General features: G+C 37.1%; 1 protein-coding gene across 1 annotated transcript in view; it reads left to right on the top strand.

Moving 5' to 3' along the window:
• The window catches only part of PAWR (PRKC, apoptosis, WT1, regulator), a 133,072-nt gene extending 125,893 nt beyond the window's left edge, over nucleotides 1–7,179 (top strand). Inside the window, exon 8 of the mRNA XM_010832075.1 lies at nucleotides 1,263–7,179. Within this exon, the coding sequence (XP_010830377.1) occupies nucleotides 1,263–1,349 (87 nt within the window). The 3' untranslated portion in view covers nucleotides 1,350–7,179. The remainder of the gene's footprint in view (nucleotides 1–1,262) is intronic.
• The last annotated feature ends 17,106 nt before the right edge of the window (nucleotides 7,180–24,285 follow it).

Genomic DNA, 24,285 nt, shown 5'->3' with positions numbered 1-24,285 from the left:
TGATGACTGCCTTTCATCTTGGTTCAGAACATGGGCATTCCTCTATTGGCTATAGAATGTGATTTAATAAAATCTGCAAATATGTTTGACTTCTGTGATGTACTGGCACTGTCTTAGGCACTGTGTTTATTAAAAAGCATAAGACACCTGCCTTTACAGAGTTTATAACCTAATAATGATATATGAATGTATTATTTTATCATTTAATGATAAATCTTAGATAGGTCTCAGTTGTGGTACTTTTAAAAAAGAATCTCATATCTTTATTATTGTTTGTTTTTTTTTTTTCAACAAATTACTTTCCTAATATCATTTATTTAGTTTGTGAGTAAATACAAATTCTGTGTTTGTACTTCCAGAACTCAATTCAAAGACAGTATACTAAATGTATCAGAATGCTGCTGTCCAATAGTGTGCTTAGAATTCAGATTTATCTCTCCAAGTTTAGTATTTTGAATTGCAAGGGTAAATCTATAAATGTCTGCTTTTCCAACCATCAGTAAATAGTCTGCCTTGAAATCGTGTTTCTTCAACCTAAAAATTACAGTGGATTGTCTTTGTATTTATCGAGTGATTGTATTTATGGCACTGGGATTAATATAGGCAACAGAGACCTGGAATCTGATAGCTTTAAAGCTGGAGGGTAATTACATAGTGGCTTTTGCATTTTTGTAAACTCGAAAACCTTTCTCTCAACTCGGTAAGCCCCAGATCTCCTTTTCTGTATGCCTCAGTTATGTCACCTCCCCAGAGTCTCACTCCCCAACATGAACACTTGTTAAGATCACCCAAGGTGGTGGAAGTCTATATAGAACTTGTACTTGGGTCCTTCCTAATGCCTAATGTGACACACGTTTGCAGTCCGAGGCCCCAGACCTCTTACTGACTGCATATGTATTTAGCCCTCAATTTGTGGAAGGAGGGATTTTTTTTTAACTAAAGACTTGTCATTTTTGATTAGAAATTGGAAGGTTCACAACAAACAGTTCTGCTTTCTGACTTCTCTTTAAAAACTGAAAGATCTGACAAGAGCTGGCCTGCATTATCATGATGCCAGTGAGGAGTCTAAGAGTGCATGCTGCCTTTACCTGAGGCGCATATTCCTTCTGAAATTGTTTTCAGAACTAGTCCATGTTTCCAAATTAATTGTTTATATGAATTATCTTTGAATGTGCATTTTGAAGTGTTTTTTTAAATCACCTTCAGAATATTTTTAAGCATTTAAAAAACTTATGTATTATTTTCCTTTTTGTTTCCTAAAGGACCTAGATGACATAGAAGATGAAAATGAACAACTAAAGCAGGAGAATAAAACTCTTTTGAAGGTTGTTGGGCAGCTAACAAGGTAGAAGATTCAAGGCTCAGTGTGGAAAAATATTTTAAAACTACTGAATGTTATGTTAATGCTAGGACAATATTCCTATCCTGTAATGCATTAAACTAACTATGTATATTTATTTCTAGAAAACAGTGGGTGTTTCTTTTCAAAATATTTCTTTGTCATTATCAGTTTCAAAAAGTATCAACCTTTTACTCCATGAATAAGTAACATCTTTTAGTTGCTAAACTGGTAGGTTAGGCCTCTTTTGGTTTTGTGTGATATTCAAATACTATATGGTTTAAACTCACAACCATCTGAATATATTGCATGTATGGTAGTATGTTTTCCCCCTCGAAGAATATACTTAGTGTTTGTTTACATGAATTCAGATACTTTTGGGGGAATTACCTGCAAATGCCTTATTACTGATGTGTGCAACTTGTTATATGTTGATGATATTTCATAAAGGTCTTTGGCTACTGTCATTTTTTCTTTTAGCTTATTCTAAGCATTTAGAAGAACATGGAGTCACACTTTTATAACAGTCATCTTTAAAAAGGAAAGCTAAAAAAGTCACTTAATATCAAGTACTAGTTGGCTAAATATAAAATTGAAGAGAATACTTGAATTGTGCTATATAGTAAATTAAAATGTACTATTTTGTATTCAGATATTGAAAAAAATTTTAAATCACTTTGACTTTGGAAAAACATACAGTTGTAATTTTAATGTATAATTTCTTATGTAGGTACTCCTTTTTTTATAATTATTCCAAGGTTTATAAGTGAACATGGAGTATTTTAAAGGTTGTTTATTCATCAAGCCTAAAAAGTATATATAATTTCAGTGACTGTATAAGAAAAACAATTCATATTTTTAACTACATGCATTAGAATCAAACCAAAATATTTATCCACATTTAAAACATTTATATTTACAGTAACAAAGCAGTACATAAACAGAAATAGTACTGAAATATTTTGTTAGTTTCTGACTTGGCAGATAACACTGTGACACAGTTGTTCTCATATGAGAAAATTATTCCCCTACCTCAAATTTAAGGACTTTCCTCTTAACTTTGGATTTTTAAAAACAGAATTATTTTGAAGAATTATGAAAAATTTCTCTTTGATCAAATAATAATAGTATTTAGACTTGTTTTATGTTACGTTTTCATGTTGAGTAAAGAAATTGTCTCCTTTAAGATACATTAAGAATGGTCTGTCTGATGTTGAATCTCTAATAGTACAGCAGTTAATGTATGTAAATAGCTTGAATATAGTAAAATCCATTTTGGGTACCTACCGACTCTTCACTTGCTATGTCACTACATGATTCACTGTTAGAAGATAGGGAGGGAAATTGCAGAGTAAATGGTGAGTATCAGATGTTGAATTCTGAAACTCTCTTCAGTAGCCTAGATTGCACCCTCTTGCCTGCCACAGTCCCCCACTTCAGAAGTTCAATCTTGAGTAATCATCAGAGTCACCTGGATTGCTTAAAAGGAGTTCCTAGGTTACCACTTCTAGGTAGGTTTAAGTTGAGACCTTGGATAGAATAAGCTCAACATGTGGTGATTTGGATCATAATTTCGATTTGCAGACAGCTCCTCGTGCCTCTTTCCCCCCATAACTTCCATTGGAATCACTGAAATTAACATAATTTTAGCTATCAGCATTATTTCACCCTTTAGTTTATTTAATAATTAACTTTGTCTCTGGAAAACTTCTCATATGTCCATATATATATATTTACCGAAAAGTTCATTGATAGATTACCAAACTTGATATAGTTGTAGAATTACTGCATAATGGCATCCTTTGGGAGAATATTCCCAGCGTGGGAGTAGTGGTTTGCTGCCCGCTTGTCAAAGTGGCGTGCCAGGCTCAGTCACTGGCTTTGGCTGGGAAGTCCTCATCTCCCTTTCTTTACCCTTGGATGTATGGCAGAAATATCAGTATTGCCTTGTTTCCCATCCGTAGTTTGGATATTGTGAAAATGCTGTCAGTATCCAGCCTTAAAATATATTAGTGTACTCATTCTCCAAATAAGAGAAGTATTTTGAATTTTTTGTTTAACCCATTGGGAAGTAAAGAAATATCTCATTTCCCTCTTTAAATTTATACCAGGTATTAATGCTTTTAAAGACCAAGCCGTTTTAAAATTTTCCCTTTATTTCCGTTTACCAGGAACGTTTGCAATGATGAACTTTTTACATAGTGGTACGTAGTACAGATGCAGGGAGGAGCCTGACCACTTTGGCAAAGCAGTTCATGTGCTGTCTTCCATCCTTAAAATGTGCATTTATATCACATACAGGTTTGACACTGAATGTTGAAACGCAAAGTAGGATCTGCTACAGGTTCCCTTTAAATTTTATAAAAAACATTGAGATTTTTAAAAGGTTACTTAAATGTACACTATCTTAAAATACTTGACTGTTGTCAATAAAGTGTTAGTTTTTGTGAAATTATTAGTCCCATTCAGAAATATTTCTTATATTTCCTGGAAATTTGTGGCATAATAAAGCATATCCAGAGTGTATGTGTTTATGATATTATTTTCCAAACAATAAGTTTATTATCTTTAGGATAAACATGACTTGCTTCCTTGATTTCTGGCATATATTAACTTGTGAATTACTGAAGTTATCGTTTCATCTTTCTAAAATTGTTACTGATTTTATTGCACTACAGTTATCTTTAGAGAGGAAGAGGAAGGCTTTCTGGTGTGTATTTCTAAGGGAATTTACTAAATGTAAATAGCTTGTCAAACCTGCTCAAGTAGCTTATGACATAGAAAATTAAGCATCAGTAGATACCTGAAGCAGTGTATCTTTTAAAATAACTTTTTAATTCCAGTAGAAAGCAGTATATTCCTAAAGGTGAAAATCCTACCTCAATTACATGTCGTTTATATTTTCTGGATTAATCTGGATTTTTATAATTAGAAACTAAGATGTAAGTTTTAAAATCCACTAATACTTTGTGGAAAACAATGCAAGTCAATGTAGTAGAATGTCCATATGTTCAACACTGAAAGACACAATAGGAAGGACTTTGGGTTCGATGATCAATTGGATGTCCTAGACAATATTGCTATGTATAGTGATAGTCATCTTTCGTATTTTTGTAATTCTTTGATCTTGACTCAGTACCTAGTAAGTTCATGCAGTATTGGCACTTATTTAATAACTACTCATAATGTTGTTAATAACCTGTTATAAGATTCAGGCATGTGTTTTCATCTTGCAACACAAGAAATAAACACACCAGCTTTTCACTGAAGAGAATTTATTAAGTGAGGAGGAACTAGCATTTGGGAATTAGACCTTTAAGATAACATGCTAAAGTCGGTGGTAAATATTATTATATCTAAACCATTCCTAATATGTAACAATAAACTTTCTTTTGCACTGGAACTGTGCTCTCATGAACAAAGGACTTCCCATTGATTAGGATTGTAACTAGTATTACTTATCTGAGAACTAGTGACACTTTTCTTTTGTTGTTTTAATGAACTGAAGACATAGTACTAGTTAGACAGCAAATATTTTGCTTATCAAATCCATCAACAAAGGCACTTCCCCCCATGCTGTTGGTTTTCTCACTGATGTATAGAAGTTGGTCTTTTGATTCTCAGTGTAGGCTTGAATCATTGCCCAAGAAAACCTGAGCCCACGTTGTTTTTTTTTAGTTTACTTAGCTAGAATCTCACAGCATATTAAAGTCATATCCCCACCCCCACCCCCAAATAATTATGCTTGAGTATGTGAAAAAGGTATGGTTACGGGGGTATGTTAAATTTTCATACTTACTCTTTTAGCAAGTATTTATTAGTCAACTGGGTATACAGTTCTAGATATTACAGAAGTTTCCAAAAAATGGACATGGACCAGCACTTATATCTAGAGTGTATAATCTGTAATGGTATATAAGTAGCAGTAGCTGGTCTAATCTGAATAGTTCATTCAAAAGTATTTTGTATTAATTATCCAGCCATTGTATTTAAGCTCTGGATAATAGGTACTGTTTAATTTGCTGTAGCATTTACTGAATGGTGGAAAGACTGAACATATTGGGATGTATCTTTCCATGTTTCTTTCAGATAATTATATATTATGAAAAGAACATTTTAAAGCATTTGGAGCAGTAATGAAGTAAAAACAATTCAATGTATGTCAGATACACCCAACTGTTGATGCTATTCAAATGTGATTTTGTTAGTTTTTCTGTATACATTATTGATTACTGATTTGTTTTTAGGTATTTAAGTCTAATAAACAGTTCACATATTGGCAGTCACTTTGATAATAATAGAATATTAGTGATGATCACTTGATGGACATTTATTACATGCTTGTTTTGTTTCCCCTTCTGGATGCCTGATAGATGTATATTACTTTTTTTTGGTGAACTTGTTTCTTGAAAGTTTTGACCATGCTATTCAGGGTGTTTAATGTTATGCTTTTCTTCTAAATTTAAGTCTAAGATGTCTGCTGTTACTAGTAAAGATCATATGAAAGCTAAAATTTACTGTTTTGTTGAAAAATCAGCTAATTCAGGTTATCCAATTATTCGTAGAGAAGCATCTGATAATTTATTGATCACTTTAGTATTATGTAGACAACTCTCATAATTCTCATTGCATAGGTTTTTACTGAGGTAGTCAACATGATAAAGATTCACTTCTAATATGCTTTGCATGGAAAATAACAAATATTCAATAAAAAAGTAAATTTTCATTTAATTTTTAACACTGGTTAATTTTTTATTCTTTCCTCTACGATCAGTAAAACCCTGACCTTGAGTTTTATTTTCAAAGTTAAAGGACAGTGCTAATATTCTAATTAACTTTTGTGCCTCTTACTGAAACAATATGTAATACTTTAAAATCTTTAGAATATTATTGTAGCAGGAATTGTGTTTTAAAAGAAAAAAATATAGTATTAATCTGAATATATTTGTGGTGGGGCTTTTTGCAATAGTGAGGAAGTGTACACATAATTGTCTTTGTTTTGAAACTACACAAATAATTTCTTAATCCAAACTTGGATCTATCATCCACTAAGTCAGATGGTGGTCAAAGAATTTCAGGTCCCTTACAGTTAGAAAAGATAAGTAGAGATCTGGGAACGTAAAAATCCAGTCTGTTTGTTTGTTTGTTTGTTTTTTGTAAATGGTTTACAGAACCTTTTGCCTGATGTGTCATTCTTCATACACCTGCACGGGCTAATCGGTCTTTACTTCTAGAACTGTAGATTAATCTTCTCAGTAATGTCATAGATGTCTAACAAGTGAGCAGGCATCTTTCAGTCAGGCTGTTTAGATAATGTCTCAAGTCCTTAATGTAAGAATGTGCTCCATTAGCAAGTTTATTAAAAAAATTTTGCAAAGTCTCCTAGTCTGCACTGGAACTGGAGCCCTTTATCTTAGACGTCATCAAATCCCACTCCCCCCTTTTTTTTCTCTCTCTGTCTCTTCTAGATTCACTCAGTGGGTGCACACAATTCTATGAGTAGCTTTAAACTACCTACATAATTTTTTAATCTCATGCCTCTAGTTTTCTCTTCCCACTTCTACAAGAGGTTACATTTTATTTCTGGTCAGCTTCTTGGAAAGAACTATGTAATATTAGACCTTTATGTTAAAGAAACAGAAATAGTTATAATACCCTTTACAATCTCCCTCCTCCTTTTTTGGATGTCTAACCATATAAGGCTAAAAAGAAAGCAAAATGTATCTCTTAATTCTGGATCAAATGCATAATTCAGCTGTCACTTCCAAAAAACTACTGTGACTGAATAAAGATGCTTTTAATAAAGGAGAAAGCTACTTGGTGTCAGTTGAGCGATATGGAAAAAAAAAAAAAATGAATATGATCCAGTTAGGAAAGGTAGATTTAAATCACTAAAGAAAATTATGCCAGTAATTTTCATGTTAACTGTATTCTGTGTTGAAGTATGCAAAACTACTCAGTATAAATTATAGTCAATCCATATATGATCAGCTGCTGTACATGTTTAGATATACTATGGGACATGAAATTTACAGTGTTTATATGACCATATAGGCTTTTATCCAGGGAAATATTTGTGTTTCTTTAAAATGTAAACTATTAATATTTTCTATGATTAAAGGTAAATGATGTCATCAGTGGACATTTTAGTTTTATGGAAGCAAATTTTTAAGAAAAATAGTAGAAAGGTGTCTGATTCCTTTTATTATTCTTGTAGTGCAGAAGTATAAACAAAGATATCAGTTAGAGGCATAGGAAAGTTCATTTGAAGAACCTGCAAATCACTTTTGGTAAGAATACATTCATCTTATACAAGTGTTCAGAAAATTGGGAAAATTATAGCCTTTTGTAGCAGATTGAAAGTTTCATGTATGAGTAGTTCAGGACAGTAAACATCACTAACTTGAAGTAAAATTATGCCAGTAATTTTCACATTAACCGTATTTATTATTTGATGTAAATCAGTTAATCAGTGAAAATTATAATTGAATGAATGGACATTTCAGAATGCTAATTAATGATCAATAGAAGCCTAAGAGTACCTCTTGTAACTCTTTTGAGAGCAGTATATCTTCAGTTTTGTTAAGCAGAGTAACTCAGTTAACAATTTGAACATAACTTTAACCCTAATTTCGTATAGGGCATCCTGAGTGGCTCAGTGGTAAAGAATCTGCCTGCCATTGCAGGAGTCTTGGGTTCGATCCCTAGGTCAGGAAGATCCCCAGGAAAAGGAAATGGCAACCCACTCCATACTTCTCTTACCTGGAGAAGTCCATGGATAGAGGAGCCCGGCAGGCTACAGTCCATGGAATTGCAGAAGGATCAGTCACGACCTCTAGTGCCTTAACAATTTCGTATATCGTGAAAACATTTGGTGGTTAGTTACTCGGTAGCCATATATGCCAGGCATTGTGTTCAGTGCTGTATTTATTTGATTCCTTAAACTTACGCAAGAAAGAGATTGGGAGATTAATTTGCTCAAGGTGACAAAGCAGTGTTTTGTACCTTTTGCTATGACATACTTTTATGACATAATCACTGTCCTATTAAATATTTTCCCAGTGGTTCTCAGAGTCTGGTCCCCACACTGGTATCCTTGGCTTCACTTAGAAACCTGTTAGAATACAAATTCTTGGGCCCCACCCAACAACAGAATGAGGTGAGGCCCAACAATCTGTTTTAACAAGCCCTTCAAATGATTCTGATGCAGGTCAAAGCTTGCAAATTTGCATTATGCATTTCTATTTTTAAGCAAAGATCTTTGGTCTTTCTTTTGTTTTTGGACATTGTATAAGCAATATAACAAGAACTTGTGGGGGAAAAAAAAGTGATCTTTTCAGTGTTGCTTATGTTGCAAAAGATTGTATCAGGAAAAGCCTCAGCATGGATACTGGCAGCTTGACATAAACCTATTAGTTTAGTATTATCTCTGGAACTCAAATGAATTCTTAAGTCCAAGAGTCTGTAAATGAAATCTTTGTTTTTCTGTGTTAAGGTCGATCTCTTATTGCCTGAAGCTTTTTGGTATCAGAAATGCATTTTTGTTAAACTTTAAACCTTAATGGGAGCAAATAAATGTATGTTTCATCAGAGTTATGGGTTTGTTTTTGTTTTCTTGCGTGTACAGATACTGTGGGGTAGTCCATAGGGAGACTGAATTTTCAATTTACTCTCTGTGGAGCCAGAAATTGAAAAGCATTTTCTCCTTAATTGGCCAGTGATGGGAAATCCACAAACTTGGATCTCAATGAGTAAAGAAAATTAAAGTCTATTTGGGTTAATTGTTTTCTTATATTATGAGGTAGTTAAAGAATTACTTTTTTTTGTTTTGTTTTAACTTTCTAAAAGCTCTGGAGCAGGTTTTGATGACAGAATTCTTATGAAGATATGACAGAGAGTACTCGAATACCCCCACACCCGTTTCCCTCTGTTACTAATGTCTGACATTAGTGTGGTGCATCTGTAACAACTAATGAGTCGTATTGGTGCATTATCATTTACTGAAGTTCATACTTGGTTCAAATAGTCGCACTTTTCCCCTAATGTCCTTTCTCTGTTCCAGGATCCACTCTACGGTAGCACATGACATTTAGCTGTTATTTCTCCTCCTTACACCCTAAATTCTGACAGTTTCTTAGACTTTCTTTGTTTTGATGACCTCAACAGTTCTGAGGTATTACTGGTTAGGTATTTTTCATATCTTACTATGGACATTTCAGATATACACAAAAGGAGAAAAATTACCCAATCTTAGTTTATCTATGCCCCCCTTTTTTTTTCTTTTTTTTGCTGAGGTATTTTACAGTTAAATTTCACCTGTAAATACCTGAGTATGTGTGTCTAATAGATAAGGGCTTAAAAAATAACCACAGTATGATCATACCCAACATATTTAATGGTCATTTCTTGATATCATCTGTTTAGTTTGGATTCTCCTGGAAGGCCTGCAAGATATTTAGTGGGGAAAACACCTGTGAGGAAACATGGGGAAGGAGCTAGGGCTGGTTGGGAAACCTCGGTACAGATCTGACTGCAGTGAAGAAGAGAGGGAGGAAGGATGGTTGAGCAGGAAGTCTTCATTCACAGTGAAGTTTGAAGAAAGTTTTAGCAAGTCTTAAAAAGTCCTCCTGCCTAAGATGCTCATTCATCAGAGTACAGTCCTGCATCTTGCAGGAGTGGGCTTGCCTTTGTATTACTGCTATGCTCCTTTGTTGGCAGGGAGTAGTCAGTAGGAAGCAGGGTCTTAGCTGAACACCGTGGCAGATTCAGATCACAGCAGCTGTCAGTTAATTACCCAGCCTACAGTAGGAGAGTAGAGAAGCCCATTTTCATGGCTGTCTCATGCTGTAATACTGTATGTTCAAATTTCTGCATATACCTCAAAAAACATTCTTTTACTGTTTATTCAAATAAAGATCCAAATGAGAGTCATTCATTGCATTTGGTTGCTATGTCTCTTAAGTCTTTTTTAACCTCCAAATTACACACACCTCCCACTTTTGTACCATTTTTCAGGTTAAAATTAGACCATTTGTCTTGTAGAATTTCTCACATTTTGGATTTGACTGATTCTGTCTTTAAGATGGTGTTAAACTTGTCCGTCTATCCCCTCTGTTATCTGTAAATTGTTAATTAGATGTAAGGGAGTTTATTAGATTCACTATATACCTTTTGGGCAGTAATTTTATAGGTACTGTGTACTTCTGTTGAATCATATTAGAAGGTACATAATGTCTGGGTTGTCTCATTTTTAATGATGCTAGGACAGATGGACAGATTCAGATGTTATTAGATTGATTTCTCTATTTAAAAATTTCATAGCAACCTTTTATGTAATGGTTTTAGCAAACTTTGATAGGTATTGCAGTGATAATTTTCAGATTCTTTCATTCTCTTTACATAAGTAGTTAGAATTCTTTAAAAAGAAACTCTTCCATCAATTACTTGGTTTCCCTAGAACATAAGGAAGGTAAGATCACATCCTTTTCCTTTATTTACCAGTTTTACAGTAATGGACCAGAACCCAGGCAACCTCCAAAGGTAAGTCATATATTTGTTTTATGTAGTTAAAGTGTTTAATTCATTGCAGTATTTTTATTGTGCCCAGATTATCTCGTATTTGGCCCCTGGGTGCCCCTTCCAAGTTGGCTTCTGTGTCCTTGTTGTCATGGATAGCCTCCTTGTTTTTTTCTGGCATTAGTTGTTCCAGTCTCATCTTGTGCATTTCCTTTTTAGAACCTGGAATTAAGAGCTACCTTTCTTTTGTAGAAAATTAAAGCCTTGATAATCATCTAAATAATCAGATGAAATAAAAACCCGAGAGCGTTTGCAGAGCTCTTAACTGTAAGAGCTGTAAGAACTTTGAAATATTTTCCAACTGGCACTTTTACTGGAAAATTTTAAAATGATGGAAAGCTCCTTGTTGCTTTGCAATTTCTCATTCATTCATTTTCTGTGCAAGTGGTAAGCAGTTCTTAGATATCTTGACTTGAAAAAAAATTTAAATCTATTCATGTCTATTAAGCATCTCAGGACGTTACTATAAAAATCAAGTTTTTTTGGTAGTTAAATCCCATTAAAATGGTGTTCAAATTAGAATGCAGCGCAGAAGTAATGTCAACATGTATAGATGTTCATTGAGTTGGATGTGAAATATCAGACAGCTTATACAATAAGGTATGCTAATAAAATCATAATAAAAGTGGTACCCAAATTGTGACTCCTCCCCCTCCCCAATTAGATTTGGCCCAACAGACAGCTTATACAATAAGGTATGCTAATAAAATCATAATAAAAGTGGTACCCAAATTGTGACACACACACCCCCATTTAAATTTGGCCCAATAGACACTAGACACTTCTGTCTCTAGTCACATCTGAATGAGGGTCAGTTCTGAAGTGCAAGCCAAGTAAGTTTTCACAGCTGTTGTGAGACAGTTGTGGTGAGAAGGAGGAGAAGGAGCGTTGGATGACGACTAGAGGCAGGGTGTGAAGTTGCCCTGTGACTGAGCCCCCAGGAGTCCTTGCTGTTTAGAGTAAAGCCTGGTTGCTGGCAGCTGTCAACCTAGGGCACCACTTGATAATGAGGATTGACAAACCTTTTCTTCTATTCCTACCCATATCTCCATCCAGAAAGAAGGACCCTCTCTTTTCTTCCCAAATACGGAAACCACCTGTGGTGCTTGTGGTGCATGGCCTTCTCAGTGCGGGAGCGTCTCTCGTTGCAGAGAAGTGCAGGCTTTAGAGTGCAGGCTCAGTAGTTGTGGTACATGGATTTAGTTGCTTCACAGCATGTGGAATCTTCTCGGACCAGGGATTGAACCAATGTCCTCTGCATTGATAGGCAGATTCTTAACCACTGGACCACCAGGGAAGTTCTAGAATTCTTGTATTTTGCATCTTGCATTGGCTCACAAATATTCATTGTATATTACTTTGTACTAGTCTCTGATTCTGGGTACTCAGTACATCACAGTGAAGTAAAAGACAAATCCTAGACTACACGAATTTCTTTCTTTGTTGCCCCCAAGAGAATGTTGGCACAGGGTGACTGCTTCCTAGAATGTCCTTTGGAACTTTCCAAAAGATGAGAATTGAAATTCACTGATCTTTTGACAGAGAGTAACCTTAATACATATCACAGACTACAGTTTGCATCATAAAAATCATGCTGATAGGTCTAATGTTGGGGAAAGACAAATTTATTCTCCTAATTTTGAGAAATTAGGGATTTTGAGCATAAATTCATACTTTCATTCATTTAATTTGTTGTATGAATTTTTTTTGTCTCCATATCATATCCTTAATGGCCAGTGCTAGTAAGTTCTCACTGGAGGTCAGGATTCTACATTTTCCAGTACAGTCTGATCATCTGAAGCATTTGTAATTATTTCCCATTTCTGTGCTTAATTTTATAATGGATTTCCAAATATGGATCTGTATTCCTGTAGCTCATAAAATTCCCAAAGTCAACCATGGTTAAATAAAACTTCTTCTTGTGTTTTTCTTTCCTTCAGAGCTCTGCAGTTGAGGTGGAACTAAGCTACAGTGTACTTTGTAAGCTTTTGGTATCTAGTTAGTTGAGAAACCTTCTCCTGTGGTGAAATCATCATCCATTTACTTTTTTTTGCTTTTTTGTGATTGAGTGATCAGGACACTTTATCCTTTTCCTGTGATTTTTGCCTAAAGATTTATTTATTTTGGGAAGAACCTATGTAGGGGAAGTAGAACCAGTTTTGCAAGGATAAATCCTTGATTCACTTATAAACCCAGGATAGCACTTTCTCTTTTATACTTATATTTTTAAAAACACTCTTAAAGTAACTTAAATTGGTAAGAGTTATTTCCCTTTCCCAGGATATTTGAGACGTTTCTCTTATTTTGTCTCAGACAGGTTTATAACCTCTTCCTAACTTTGAAAAGGTGAGTATCTCCATGTTGTTCGGGAAATAAGACTGAGAGGAGTGTTTCACCTTGAGATCACATGGTGATATAAACAGAATCAGATACCTGTCTAGTACCTGAAAATGGATGTGTCAACCACTAATAAGATTATTCTGCAACACTGGTCTGTTTAGAGAAAGGTCAGGGATCAAATAATACCATAAAGCCATGTTGTTGTTCAGTCGCTAAGTCATGTCCGACTCGGCCACCTCCTGGACTGCAGCCCACCAGGCTCCTTTGTCCATGGGATTTCTCAGGCAAGAGTACTGGAGTGGGTTGCCATTTCCTTCTCCAGGGGATCTTCCTGACCCAGGGATCAAGTCCCAGCCTCCTCTTGGCAGGCAGATTCTGTATCATTGAGCCACCTGGGAAGCTTACTATAAAATCATAAGATAGAGGAAATCATAAAAATCATTTGAATGGAGGGAGAATGGAAATTAACTTTTCTCCTTATCTCTCCTTATCTCTTGAGAGCATGATTTCAATTCATGTGTCCGAGGTCACTCCGGTAGTAGTGGTATAGCCAGATTCTGAATTTGAGGAGGTCTAACTTGGAAGCCAACCTTCCCAGGTGGCACTAGTGGTAAAGAACCTGCCTGCCAATGCAGGAAAGGTAAGAGACACGGGTTGGATTCCTGGGTTGGGAAGATCCCTTGGAGAAGGAAATGGCAACTCACTATACTGTTCTTGCCTAGGAAATCCCATGGACAGAGGACCCTGGCAGTCAACCGTCCATGGGGTCACAGAGTTGGACGTGACTGAAGCAACTTAGCACGTGACATGTGAACTTGGAAGCCAGCACTTCATTAGGTGGTGAAGAACCTTAGCTGCTGCCTTTGGGTGGGAAACCATGGTTCATCAGATGTTGAGTATATTTTGCCAAATAACCCTGACTATGACTGACACCAACCCTCCCTCCCCAGTTCCTTCAAACAGCTCCTAAAGAGGTCTCCTCAGTCCGTTAAGGGATTAATCTCTTCTAGTTGTGCACCTCCCGTCTAATCCTTTAACCATATGTGTGCATTTTGACAACAGTCTGACTCATGTGAGTGTCCCTATGAACTCCAGGTGATTCTGAGGCAGGGTTGGAGAGACTACCACACTTCAAGAAACACCTCCTTGAATTTAGAATCTGGCTATACCACTGCTCTCTGAGTAACCTCGGACACACTGCTTTATAATTTCCTCATCTGCTGCCAGGACAAACCAGTGTCCTAACTTGGCTGTCTCATTCTGAAGGTTAAATGAAAATGTGATGCAGTGCCTGTTATGACTGATGGGAGAAGAATGAAAATGAAGTACCTTTTATAGTGTGATTTGTACCAATGAAGAAATTGAGATTATAATGATTATCTTCCCTGAAATTAAGCAAAAAGTAATCAGGAAGCTCTAATGAGTAATAAAACTGCCATCTAGTCTTACATATCTGTTTCGCTAGGGAGACTGTCTGTACTCAGAAGTCCAATGGAAGTAAGTCAGAACTCTGTCCTAAAAAAGACTGTTGCACTGTGTTGATACAAATGTAACATGATCTCTATAGCCCCTGGAAAATTGTGACTACTCAAGAAACACTGAAGGAAATCTTGTTTGGAGGCAAACATACTTTAGAAAGAAAGAGCTTCTTGATTTAGTTTACTTGAGAAGCTCAGACTATGATTTCTCAGTTAGCTTTCTCTTCCTTTCAAATCCCCAGGCTCAACCTGGGCCTGTTTCTCTACCAAGAAATATCTCTGCCTGGACTCCTGAACAAATATATTCCAGAGGAATATCATTAACCGAGCTGATACGGAAACTAAACACGGTGAATCAGCTTGAGTTCAGAAAGGCTGGCAACAGGTCAGTTTCTTTTCTGTACTTCTCCTCTTGTTTTTTTCAGTGCACCTGATTACTAGAGACTGGTATGTCCTGATAGCAGAGAACAGGAAGTATATCAAAGCAAGGGGCTGTTTGTCCTCTGACCTGCTCCTGTATAACAGCAAGCAGTTTCTGTTGACTTGGATATGTGTACTGTTAATATAAGGCGGCAGAGCAGAGGAGGGCAGTTCCAGGTGTCCTACTAGGGATTTTTTTTTTTTTTAAGTCACTGAGGCAGAACACCACAGTGGCAACCGAAAGGGCTAGAACATCCCCGCCCCTCCTCACCTCCTGAATTGCACAAGTTTGAAAGTAATGTTTGTCTTATGACCTAGAAAAAGAATCTTAACCGGAATGTGGGTGTTTTGTTTTTTCTAGTTATATGTATGTATTTGAAATCGTACACACAGCATAATTCCTTTTGTTGTATTTTCTCCTCAGATATTATCTTGGATCTTAACGCTTGACCATTCTTACACCTAACGTGCATTATTACTCAAGTAGAAAAATACTCTGCTCAGCTTAAACGTGTGTATTGTCATAAGAAATCTGTGGAGTATAAAAACGAAAGTTTAATCTCTTTTAATTAAGTTCAGAAATAATAGGAATGGCTTTTTTCTCCATGAATGATATTGATGAGAAAAATTAAAGCAAGTGAGAGACTCTTTTCAACTAAAAATATTTGGAACTTCAGTTTAAATTGGTGGGGGTTATGAAAGGTAATGGGCTTCCCTGGTGGCTCAGCGGGAAAGAATCTGATTGCAGTGCAGGAGAGGCAGGAGATGTGGGTTCCCTGAGTTGGAAAGATCCCCTGGAGGAGGGCATGGCAACCCACTCCAGTATTCTTGCCTGGAGAATCCCATGACAGAGGAACCTAGCAGACTACAGTCCATAGGGTTGCAAAGAGTCAGATATGACTGAAGTGACTTAGCACACACGCATACATAATACGGTAATATGGATTTAGATAGATGGATTACTTTGAAGGGTTAGTAAAACTTCTTAAGGATCTAGCATTTTTAAGGAATTAAATAAGATTTTTTTTTAAAAATTGAGGTCAAATATGTGTTATTCATACATGGTGAATGTAGAACTATTAGTATTATTTCCACATATGCTTTGTCTATCTACATGTTTCTTACTAATCTTTTATGGACAGTGTCTATATTTTTCAGTAGCTCTTAAGTCAATTTATAAATTTCTTTGACTAGATTACTTTTTCTGAAAGATTTTTGTGACTTTTTAGTTTTGTCTTGGGATTGAGTTCTAACCAGTATTTTTTCTTTCTCTTTCTGTAGGCCAATTTACGCGTTTTCTTACCTTAATTTTGTGACTCTAAATTTTTTTTTCATGAAAATAAAATTCTAATACAGATTTCCATTGTAGCCTGCTGAATCCTGGAACTCGTAATATGATTTAAGAAAACTCACTTTCTAAACTGTAGAAAAGAAATCCATTTAGTTAACTCTTGTTTAGTCAGGTTTTTTTTGGTTTGTGGATTATCCATATTCTTTGCTCCACATTTACAGCTTTGCTTTATCTGTTTGTTTGCTTGTTAAGCATGAATAGAGAAACAGAAAGAAGCAGATCTGGTAAGATTTAGCATGGGAACTGAAAAAAAAAAAAAACCAACTGATGGCCAAAATAAGGCTTGGCTTGGAGCATTCTGTTGATAGTAAAAGAGAGTGTGACAGTTTTATCTTACTAGCAAACTGTGACCTGTTGATCCTGACACAGTTAGGTTATCGATCAGGGGTTTTGTCCTTTGATCCTGCTGCTAAGTTACTGTGTAGCCTGTGCAAACCCATCAGTCTAAGAGTGTAATAGGGAAAATGCCTACATAACTTTGGGTTCATGGTCCAAAGGGATGTTTGTAAAAGGAATTTAAAGAATTCACTGATTGTGATTATGATATTCTAGATACTATATAAGAAACCTCAAAAAAAAATGGTACCTTCTCTCCTAAGATATTGCTGGGCTGAAACTGGTAATGGGCTTTTTTCTCTCGCTCTTCAGAATTTGTGTAACAGTAGCACTATAGAAAATATTTTAGAGTTAATGATTTTGTTCTTCGTATACAATTTAAAGAACACTTTTTATACACATTCTATAGTGTGTAAAACTGTGTCACAGACCTTGACTCAGAGGATTAATTAGCTGAATAATGCCGAAATGGAAACTAAAATAGTTTTCCTGATTTCCTATTCATCAAAATGACATACTCTAAATAGGAGCATTTTTGTTCTATTTATGGAAGTCTGATATACCTATGGTCTGCTGTTACCATGTGTTTAATTTTTTTGTTTTTAATTCAAATGGGGTGGATGGTATGTTGTTAAACAAAGCCAAAGATTTAGGACTAAGCAGGAATCTTCTGAATCATGTGTTTGTAGCATAACAGAATCCCACTCCCTAAGTACAAACAGCCAAAAGTTAACATTTTAAACTGAACTTAGATTGAGGAAAAGTAGAAAAGCACACTGTTGAGATAGTCTTTAAGATTTTGATGCACCACCTACTGAGTGATCTTGGATGTGTCATTTCTCCTTCTTTAGCCTCCACTTCTTAATCTACAAAATACACCACATCATAATAATATCTTTCCTGTTTCATGAAAGTGATTTTGAGGATTCAAAATACAGTGGAAGTTTGTGACATGAGCCATGACAATGTTAGTGATTTATCACTAGTATAAAACCATATGTAGCTGATATATTAGCTCTTATATTGATAGCAAATGAAATTGACTTTATGTTAGAGGTAAATCTTATGACTTCAAAAGATTTTTTTTTTTAAAGTCTAAAATCCCAGAGATGAAAAGAATCCAAAAGTTATTGGTTGCCAGAATTAAAAGGGAAGTTTTTAATTCAGCTTCTAAATTATCAAAAGATAGAAGCAGGTAAAATGTAAAGCTTATGTTCACAGGTTTCACAACGTACACAACGAATACTGAAGACCAGAGGGGAGACGGACTTCAGTGCAGAAAAGCAAATAGTCTCCTAAAATCCCTTTTACTATAGTAAGGCCCATCAGTGTAGAGGTCTCATTGTATAACAGGTGCTCAATAAATATTTGTCCAGTGAGTGAATGAATGAATGATGAGTAAATGTACATAAATGCATCTGCTTCTCCCTTGGCTGCTTCTCCTGTTGAAAGACAATCTTTTCACGTTGAAATTCCACAAGAAACTTCTTAACCAAGTCATGTGTTTGGGTCAGTCTGTTTCTAGGCTTGTTTGTGTTTTTCACATTCTTTTTTTTTTTTTTTTGGCCTGCAATACTATTCTGTGACCTCTTTCATGAATTCCAGAAGGTCATTCAGTTGGGCCCCAAGGAAGTTAGTAAATTAAACTTGATTTGGAATGAAATACATAGGGTGTGTGGCTTGGATTGGAATCAAATTAGGTTTGGCTAATCTTATTTTGGTTTAATCTATGTGGGAAAAAACAGAAATAGAGGAAAAACAAATAAACAGAAAATAGTGGGAACTATTCTTGTATAACGATAAGCAGTTTCTGTAAGGAATAGTTCCAAGGGTCAAAACCTGAATTATTTTTATTAAAAGCTTGGGGACAAGATTCAGCAATGGAAAGGCTAACTTCTCCAGTCTTCATAGCTGGTGTTTACTTTTCTAGTTTTTCCAAGCCAGAATCTCTCAGCTTTTAAAATATGGATACTCCATACAGAAGGCATACTACTTAATATATTTCATGCTTTTTAATCTTCTCCAGGGCTCTGCAAATGGAAAAGCCCAATCTTCGGGAAACCTCAGCTACTAGGGAGGCAAAAAAAGTATCTAGTTAAATCATCCAGACTCAAGTCTTGAGCCTCTGATGCGGTCCGTAGGCAAAGAAATGTTGAGAAGGTGCTCTCGATTCTTGCACTAACATAATTTCTTTAAGCTTACCTCCCTTCAGTCATTTCCAGCTTTCAATATATTGGATGACTGAAGACTTAACCTTGGTGCTCAGAGTTCAGGAAATCCCCTTTCATGGCTGGCTGAGAGCATTTGAATAAAATGGGAAACATCTTCAAAGCTACCTGGGAAGAGGAGGGTGGCAGGAAGGAGTAAGGTAAAGCCACTGAGAGTGAGAAGCCGTTTAGTCTGGAGTTCTAACTGGGGCCAGGAGTCTGAATGGGATTGTTAAATGTTTTTTAGTATATATTTATTTGGCTGTCCTGGGTCTTGGTGGTGGCATGTAGGATCTTTATTTGGGACATGAGAATTCTTAGTTGTAGCATGTAAACTCTTAGTAATGTCATGTGGGATCTAGTTCCCTGACCAAGGATTGAACCCAGGTCCCCTATATTGGGAGTGCAGAGTCTTAAGCACTGAATCACCAGGGAAATCTGAATGAGATTGTTTCCTGAAGAAAGTTTCATGTGATTGCCTAATAAGTACTTATAAAGGAGAGAATGAAGATTTACCATTGGAGTTTCTGGAATGTAGTAATATTTGTTCTTGACAATTGAATTTCCCCTCCCATGGAAGTCAATATTTTGTTCCTTTAATAAAGCAAATTAAGTTTTCACTTTAAAAGGGGAAAGAGTCATTACTTAATTTTTCATATTTAACCTGTGGATCAAAGGGATGAATTAAGGATGACAGTAATGAAACATGGGGAGATGATGTGAAATATATCCCGTGCTTCCTACAGCATTCTAAGTACCGTCTCCCACTTGGTTGTCTGCTGTTGTTGAAGCCTTCATTTGCCTGAGTAGAGGGAAATAATAATGGTTTTTCTGTTGTCTAAAGCAGGTAGCTAGACCAAATGGTTTTGTGCAGTTCTTTTAAGAACTCAGATTAATGATTCCAAAGCAGCAAATAAATTATGGCTTTGGTTAGTTTTCCAGGAGCAGATCTAGTTAGTGACAGTTTTCTAAAAGTATAAAGGATTTTTGGCTGCTTGAGCAATACTTTATTTTAAAAAATATTTTGTTAGGTAATATTTTGTGTATATATAAAATTATGCACATATATACAGTTATACATTCACTTGTAAAATACATGGGCTTCCCTGATGCCTAAGCTGGCAAAAAACCCACCTGCAATGTGGGAGACCTGGGTTGGGAAGATCCCTTGGAGAAGGGAACAGGTACCCACTCCAGTATTCTTAGAGAAGGAAATGGCAACCCACTCCAGTGTTCTTTCCTGGAGAATCCCAGGGACGGGGGAGCCTGATGGGCTGCTGTCTATGGGGTCGCACAGAGTCGGACACGACTGAAGCGACTTAGCAGCAGCAGCCAGTATTCTGGCCTGGAGAATTTCATGGCTGTACAGGGTCACAGTGAGTTGGACACGACTGAGTGATTTTCAGCTTCATACATACACTTGTAAAATACGTATTATGCACTATTGATACAGGTTTTAAAATAAAATGAAGATCCAAGTACATACAGGCCAGCTAAAGAAATAATACATTCTGTACTGTTTTTACTGGAGTACGAAGGTCTTAGCACAAATGCTGTTCCTATAGAAAGGATACCATGATTTCATTTTCTGTTTTAGGAATGAAGAGATGGTTACCATTTCGTTAGTTCAGTTCTGATATTCCCTGATAACTAGCTTTTTTTGTTTTTACAGCTTAGAAATGTAGACTTACTCCCTCAGGCACTGCTGACAATATTTTACTTAAAGTAACTGTTGAAATGGTTAGATTAAACAAGCTGCATTCTAATAAATGATATCTTTAAAGGGTTTATAAAAATATGGAGGGATACATACAGATGCCTTAAATCTTTTTTGAAACAAGGGGATGCATGAATAAAAAAGATTTTTAAATGCTCACTTTGCTAAAGTTTAAGAGAGCACATCTAGTATAATCACAACTACTCAGCATGGCAGGAAGAAGAATTAAACATTTGTCCTTATCTCTGGGTGACAGAATTCTCTTTTTTCATAGTCATATTTTCCAAACTTTGAGCATATTTGTTTTTATAATGGAAAAATCTTTTATTATCTTTATTATTTTTAATTAAAGGATGGACTTCCCTGGTGGCTCAGAAGTTAAAGCATCTGCCTGCAATGCAGGAGACCTGGGTTCGGTCCCTGGGTCGGGAAGATCCCCTGGAGAAGGAAATGGCAACCCACTCCAGTGTTCTTGCCTGGAGAATCCCATGGACGGAGGAACCTGGTGGGCTACAGTCCACTGGGTCGCAAAGAGTTGGACACGACTGGACGACTTCACTCACTCACTCAAAGGATAGTTGCTTTACAATGTTGTATTGGTTTCTGCCATACCACAGCACGCATCAGCCATAAGGATATGTATCTCTCCCCTCCCTCTTGAGCCTTCCTCCCACCCCCGCCCCCCCGGGGTGGCAGCGCCGGGCTGAGCTCCCTGTGTCACAGCTCCCCACTAGCTCTCTATTGCATGTGTATATGTCATTGCTACTCTCACTTCGTCCCACCCTCTCCTTCACCTGCTGTGTCCACAAATCCAGTCTCTACGTCTTGCCCCGCAAATAGGTTCAACAGTACCATGAAAAGCCTCTTATTTTTATGAAAATGCATCGATTGCTGCTGCAGTTCCATGATGCCCAGGAGCATTTCTAGTGTGCTTCTGCCACCTTGTGCTTTCTGCAACCCATTGCAGTGATCAAAGAAGGAAGAAAAGCTCTTAGGCAGGTGGGCATTTCCTTGGCGATGCATTTTCATCATGGAGGATGAGGGGGGAACATTTAAGACACATGAAAGGTACATTGTGTGTGAGAGAGAGGTTTTTTTAAAGTTCTGGGGGACTGTTTACTAGATGACATCAGCATTAAAATTTTAGTTTGTGACTAGGACCTGCAACCTGGCAAAGAGAAGAGTAAAGACTTTGGTTTCAGTGTTGATAACAGTAAGCTCCTTAATAAGGTTTTAAAACATATTTTGACACTTTGTATCCTCCTGTTTTTTAAATGTGTTCCTTTCACTTACCTCCAGAGCTCTAGGTAGTTTATTGTTAAATGAGCTTCTTTAAATTAAATCGCCCGCTGTGTTTACATGACTGTTATTCTCTTTTCACATTATCATTCCAGACGACATTCCATTTGTTGAGTTCCTCCAACTATTTATATGGTCTGCTGCCCTGGAGTTATGCTGAGCTCCTGCAAAGGGCATCTCACCTGGAACTTTGGCCTTCCTGCTAGAGCGTAAACAAGTCCAGTTCCATGACCTGTCTGAGGAGCTCTCACATCTTTCTTTTTAGGAATTAATTTAAATACATTTGATTTTGAAATGGTATTTAAAGAACCTGGATGCAAATGACTTATCTTTGTCATCTGAGCAAACACCTATTTCTAGGATAGTGGAAGTGTTTCCTCGTTCACTAATATATTGACAGCAGAAGGCCAAAGGCAGGCTTTTATTTACCCTTTAGACTCAACAGTTGCATTGAAGAATTATGACTTTGACTAAAAACACAGTTACAATCTTAGGAGGGCTTGAAATGTCCAGAAAAAACAAGTTTATTGAGCATCCATGACAGAACAGGCCTGGTACAAGGTTTTTTTTAATATATATAGTTATTTATGTTGTTGTTCAGTGGCTAAGTCGTGGCCTTTTGTAACCCATGGGCTGTAGAGCGCCTGGCCCCTCTATCCATGGGATTTTCCAGGCAAGAATACTGGAGTGGGTTGCCATTTCCTACTTTGAGGGTCATCCTGACCCGGGGATTGAACTCACATCTCCTGCTTTGGCAGGCAGATTCTCTGAGCCACCAGGGAAACTCGCAGTTATATAGAGTTTTAAATAAAAACTGTGAGATACGTACTTTCTTCCTTCTTCCACATTTAAGGAAACTGAGCTCAGAGATGAGATGACTTACTGAGGATCAGGTAGCTTGAAAATGTCAGAGCAGGAATTTGAACTCAGTGTCCCTGCCTCCAGCTCCATAGCCAATAAAGAGCAGACTGTGTTTCCAAGGCAGACAGGCTCTTTGGTCCTGGTGCTCTGAAAAGGGAAGGCCCAGCTACAGGAAGTGGGTAGGACCCACCAGGAGGCATGTGGGCAGCTTCAGTACCGCCTCTTCAGGAGAGGGCTTCTGGCTTCCCAGCCCCGCCCAGCGTACCTTCCAGTTCTCCCTGTATGCTCAGTTCTGACTTATTTCAGAGAAATAACCTCACTAATCTCCCAGCCTCTCTGGACTCTCGATAAAGTCCAGATTCCTCGGCCTGGCCGGTTAGCCCCTCCAACCCCAGACCTCGCTTCTCTCTGCTGCCCACCACAAGCGTTACTTCAGCTCACGGGACAATTCAGTGTTTACCCTCCTCAGCATCCGGCTGCTCTGCTGGTCCTAGAGTGTTGCTCATTCTTCCTCCTCTGTCCCCCTTCCTCCTACTTGTCTTTTATGGTCTCTGTTTAAAAGTCCTCCTTTCAGAAAGCACTCATCAGACTGCCTTATAAATACTTCATCTTACTGAGGTTTGCCACATTCCATAAAACTCACCCTTTTAAAGTGTATACAGTTCAGATGGAATCATCGCCACTATCTAATTTCAGAACATTTTCATCACCCCAGAAAAAGCCCCACACCCATCAAGCCCCTCCTCACTACCCTATGACCCCATGCACTGGCAAGTAGCAGTTTAATGTCTGTGTCTTATGGGTTTGTCTCTTCTGGGCCTTTCATGTAAATGAAATCTCATAATATTTCTCCTTTGGTGTCTGGCTTCTTCCTTTGAGCATAATGTGTTCAGGGTTCATCCATGTAGCATGTAACAGCACTGCATTCCTTTCTATGGCGGGACATTATTCCATTTATGGAAAAGCGACATTTTGTTTATTCCTTCATCAGTCAATGAACGTTTGCATTGTTTTCTCTTTTTGGTCATTATGAACAATGCTTCTCTGCATATCTGTGTACAAGTTTTTGTCTGATCATATGTTTCTAATTTTCTTGCACGTGTACGTTGGAGTGAAATTGCTAGATTGTATGTTGTGCGTGCTCAGTTGCGTCAGTCATGTCCGACTCTTTGCCACCCCATGGACTGTAGTCCCCCAGACTCTGTCCATGGGATTCTCCAGGCAAGAATCCTGGAGTGGGTTGCCATGCCCTCCTCCAGGGGAGCTTCCCAACCCAGGGACCTAACCTGTATCTCTTACTGTGTCTCCTGCACTGGCATGCAGGGGCCTCCCAGAAGCACCACCTGGGAAGCCCGTATGGT

The sequence above is a fragment of the Bison bison genome, unplaced genomic scaffold (assembly GCF_000754665.1).
Source record: "Bison bison bison isolate TAMUID 2011002044 unplaced genomic scaffold, Bison_UMD1.0 scf7180017864535, whole genome shotgun sequence".
NCBI classification, from domain to species: Eukaryota; Metazoa; Chordata; class Mammalia; order Artiodactyla; family Bovidae; genus Bison; species Bison bison.
The sequence above is the reverse complement of the archived record's forward strand: the minus strand, read 5'-3'. Positions and strand labels throughout refer to the sequence as shown.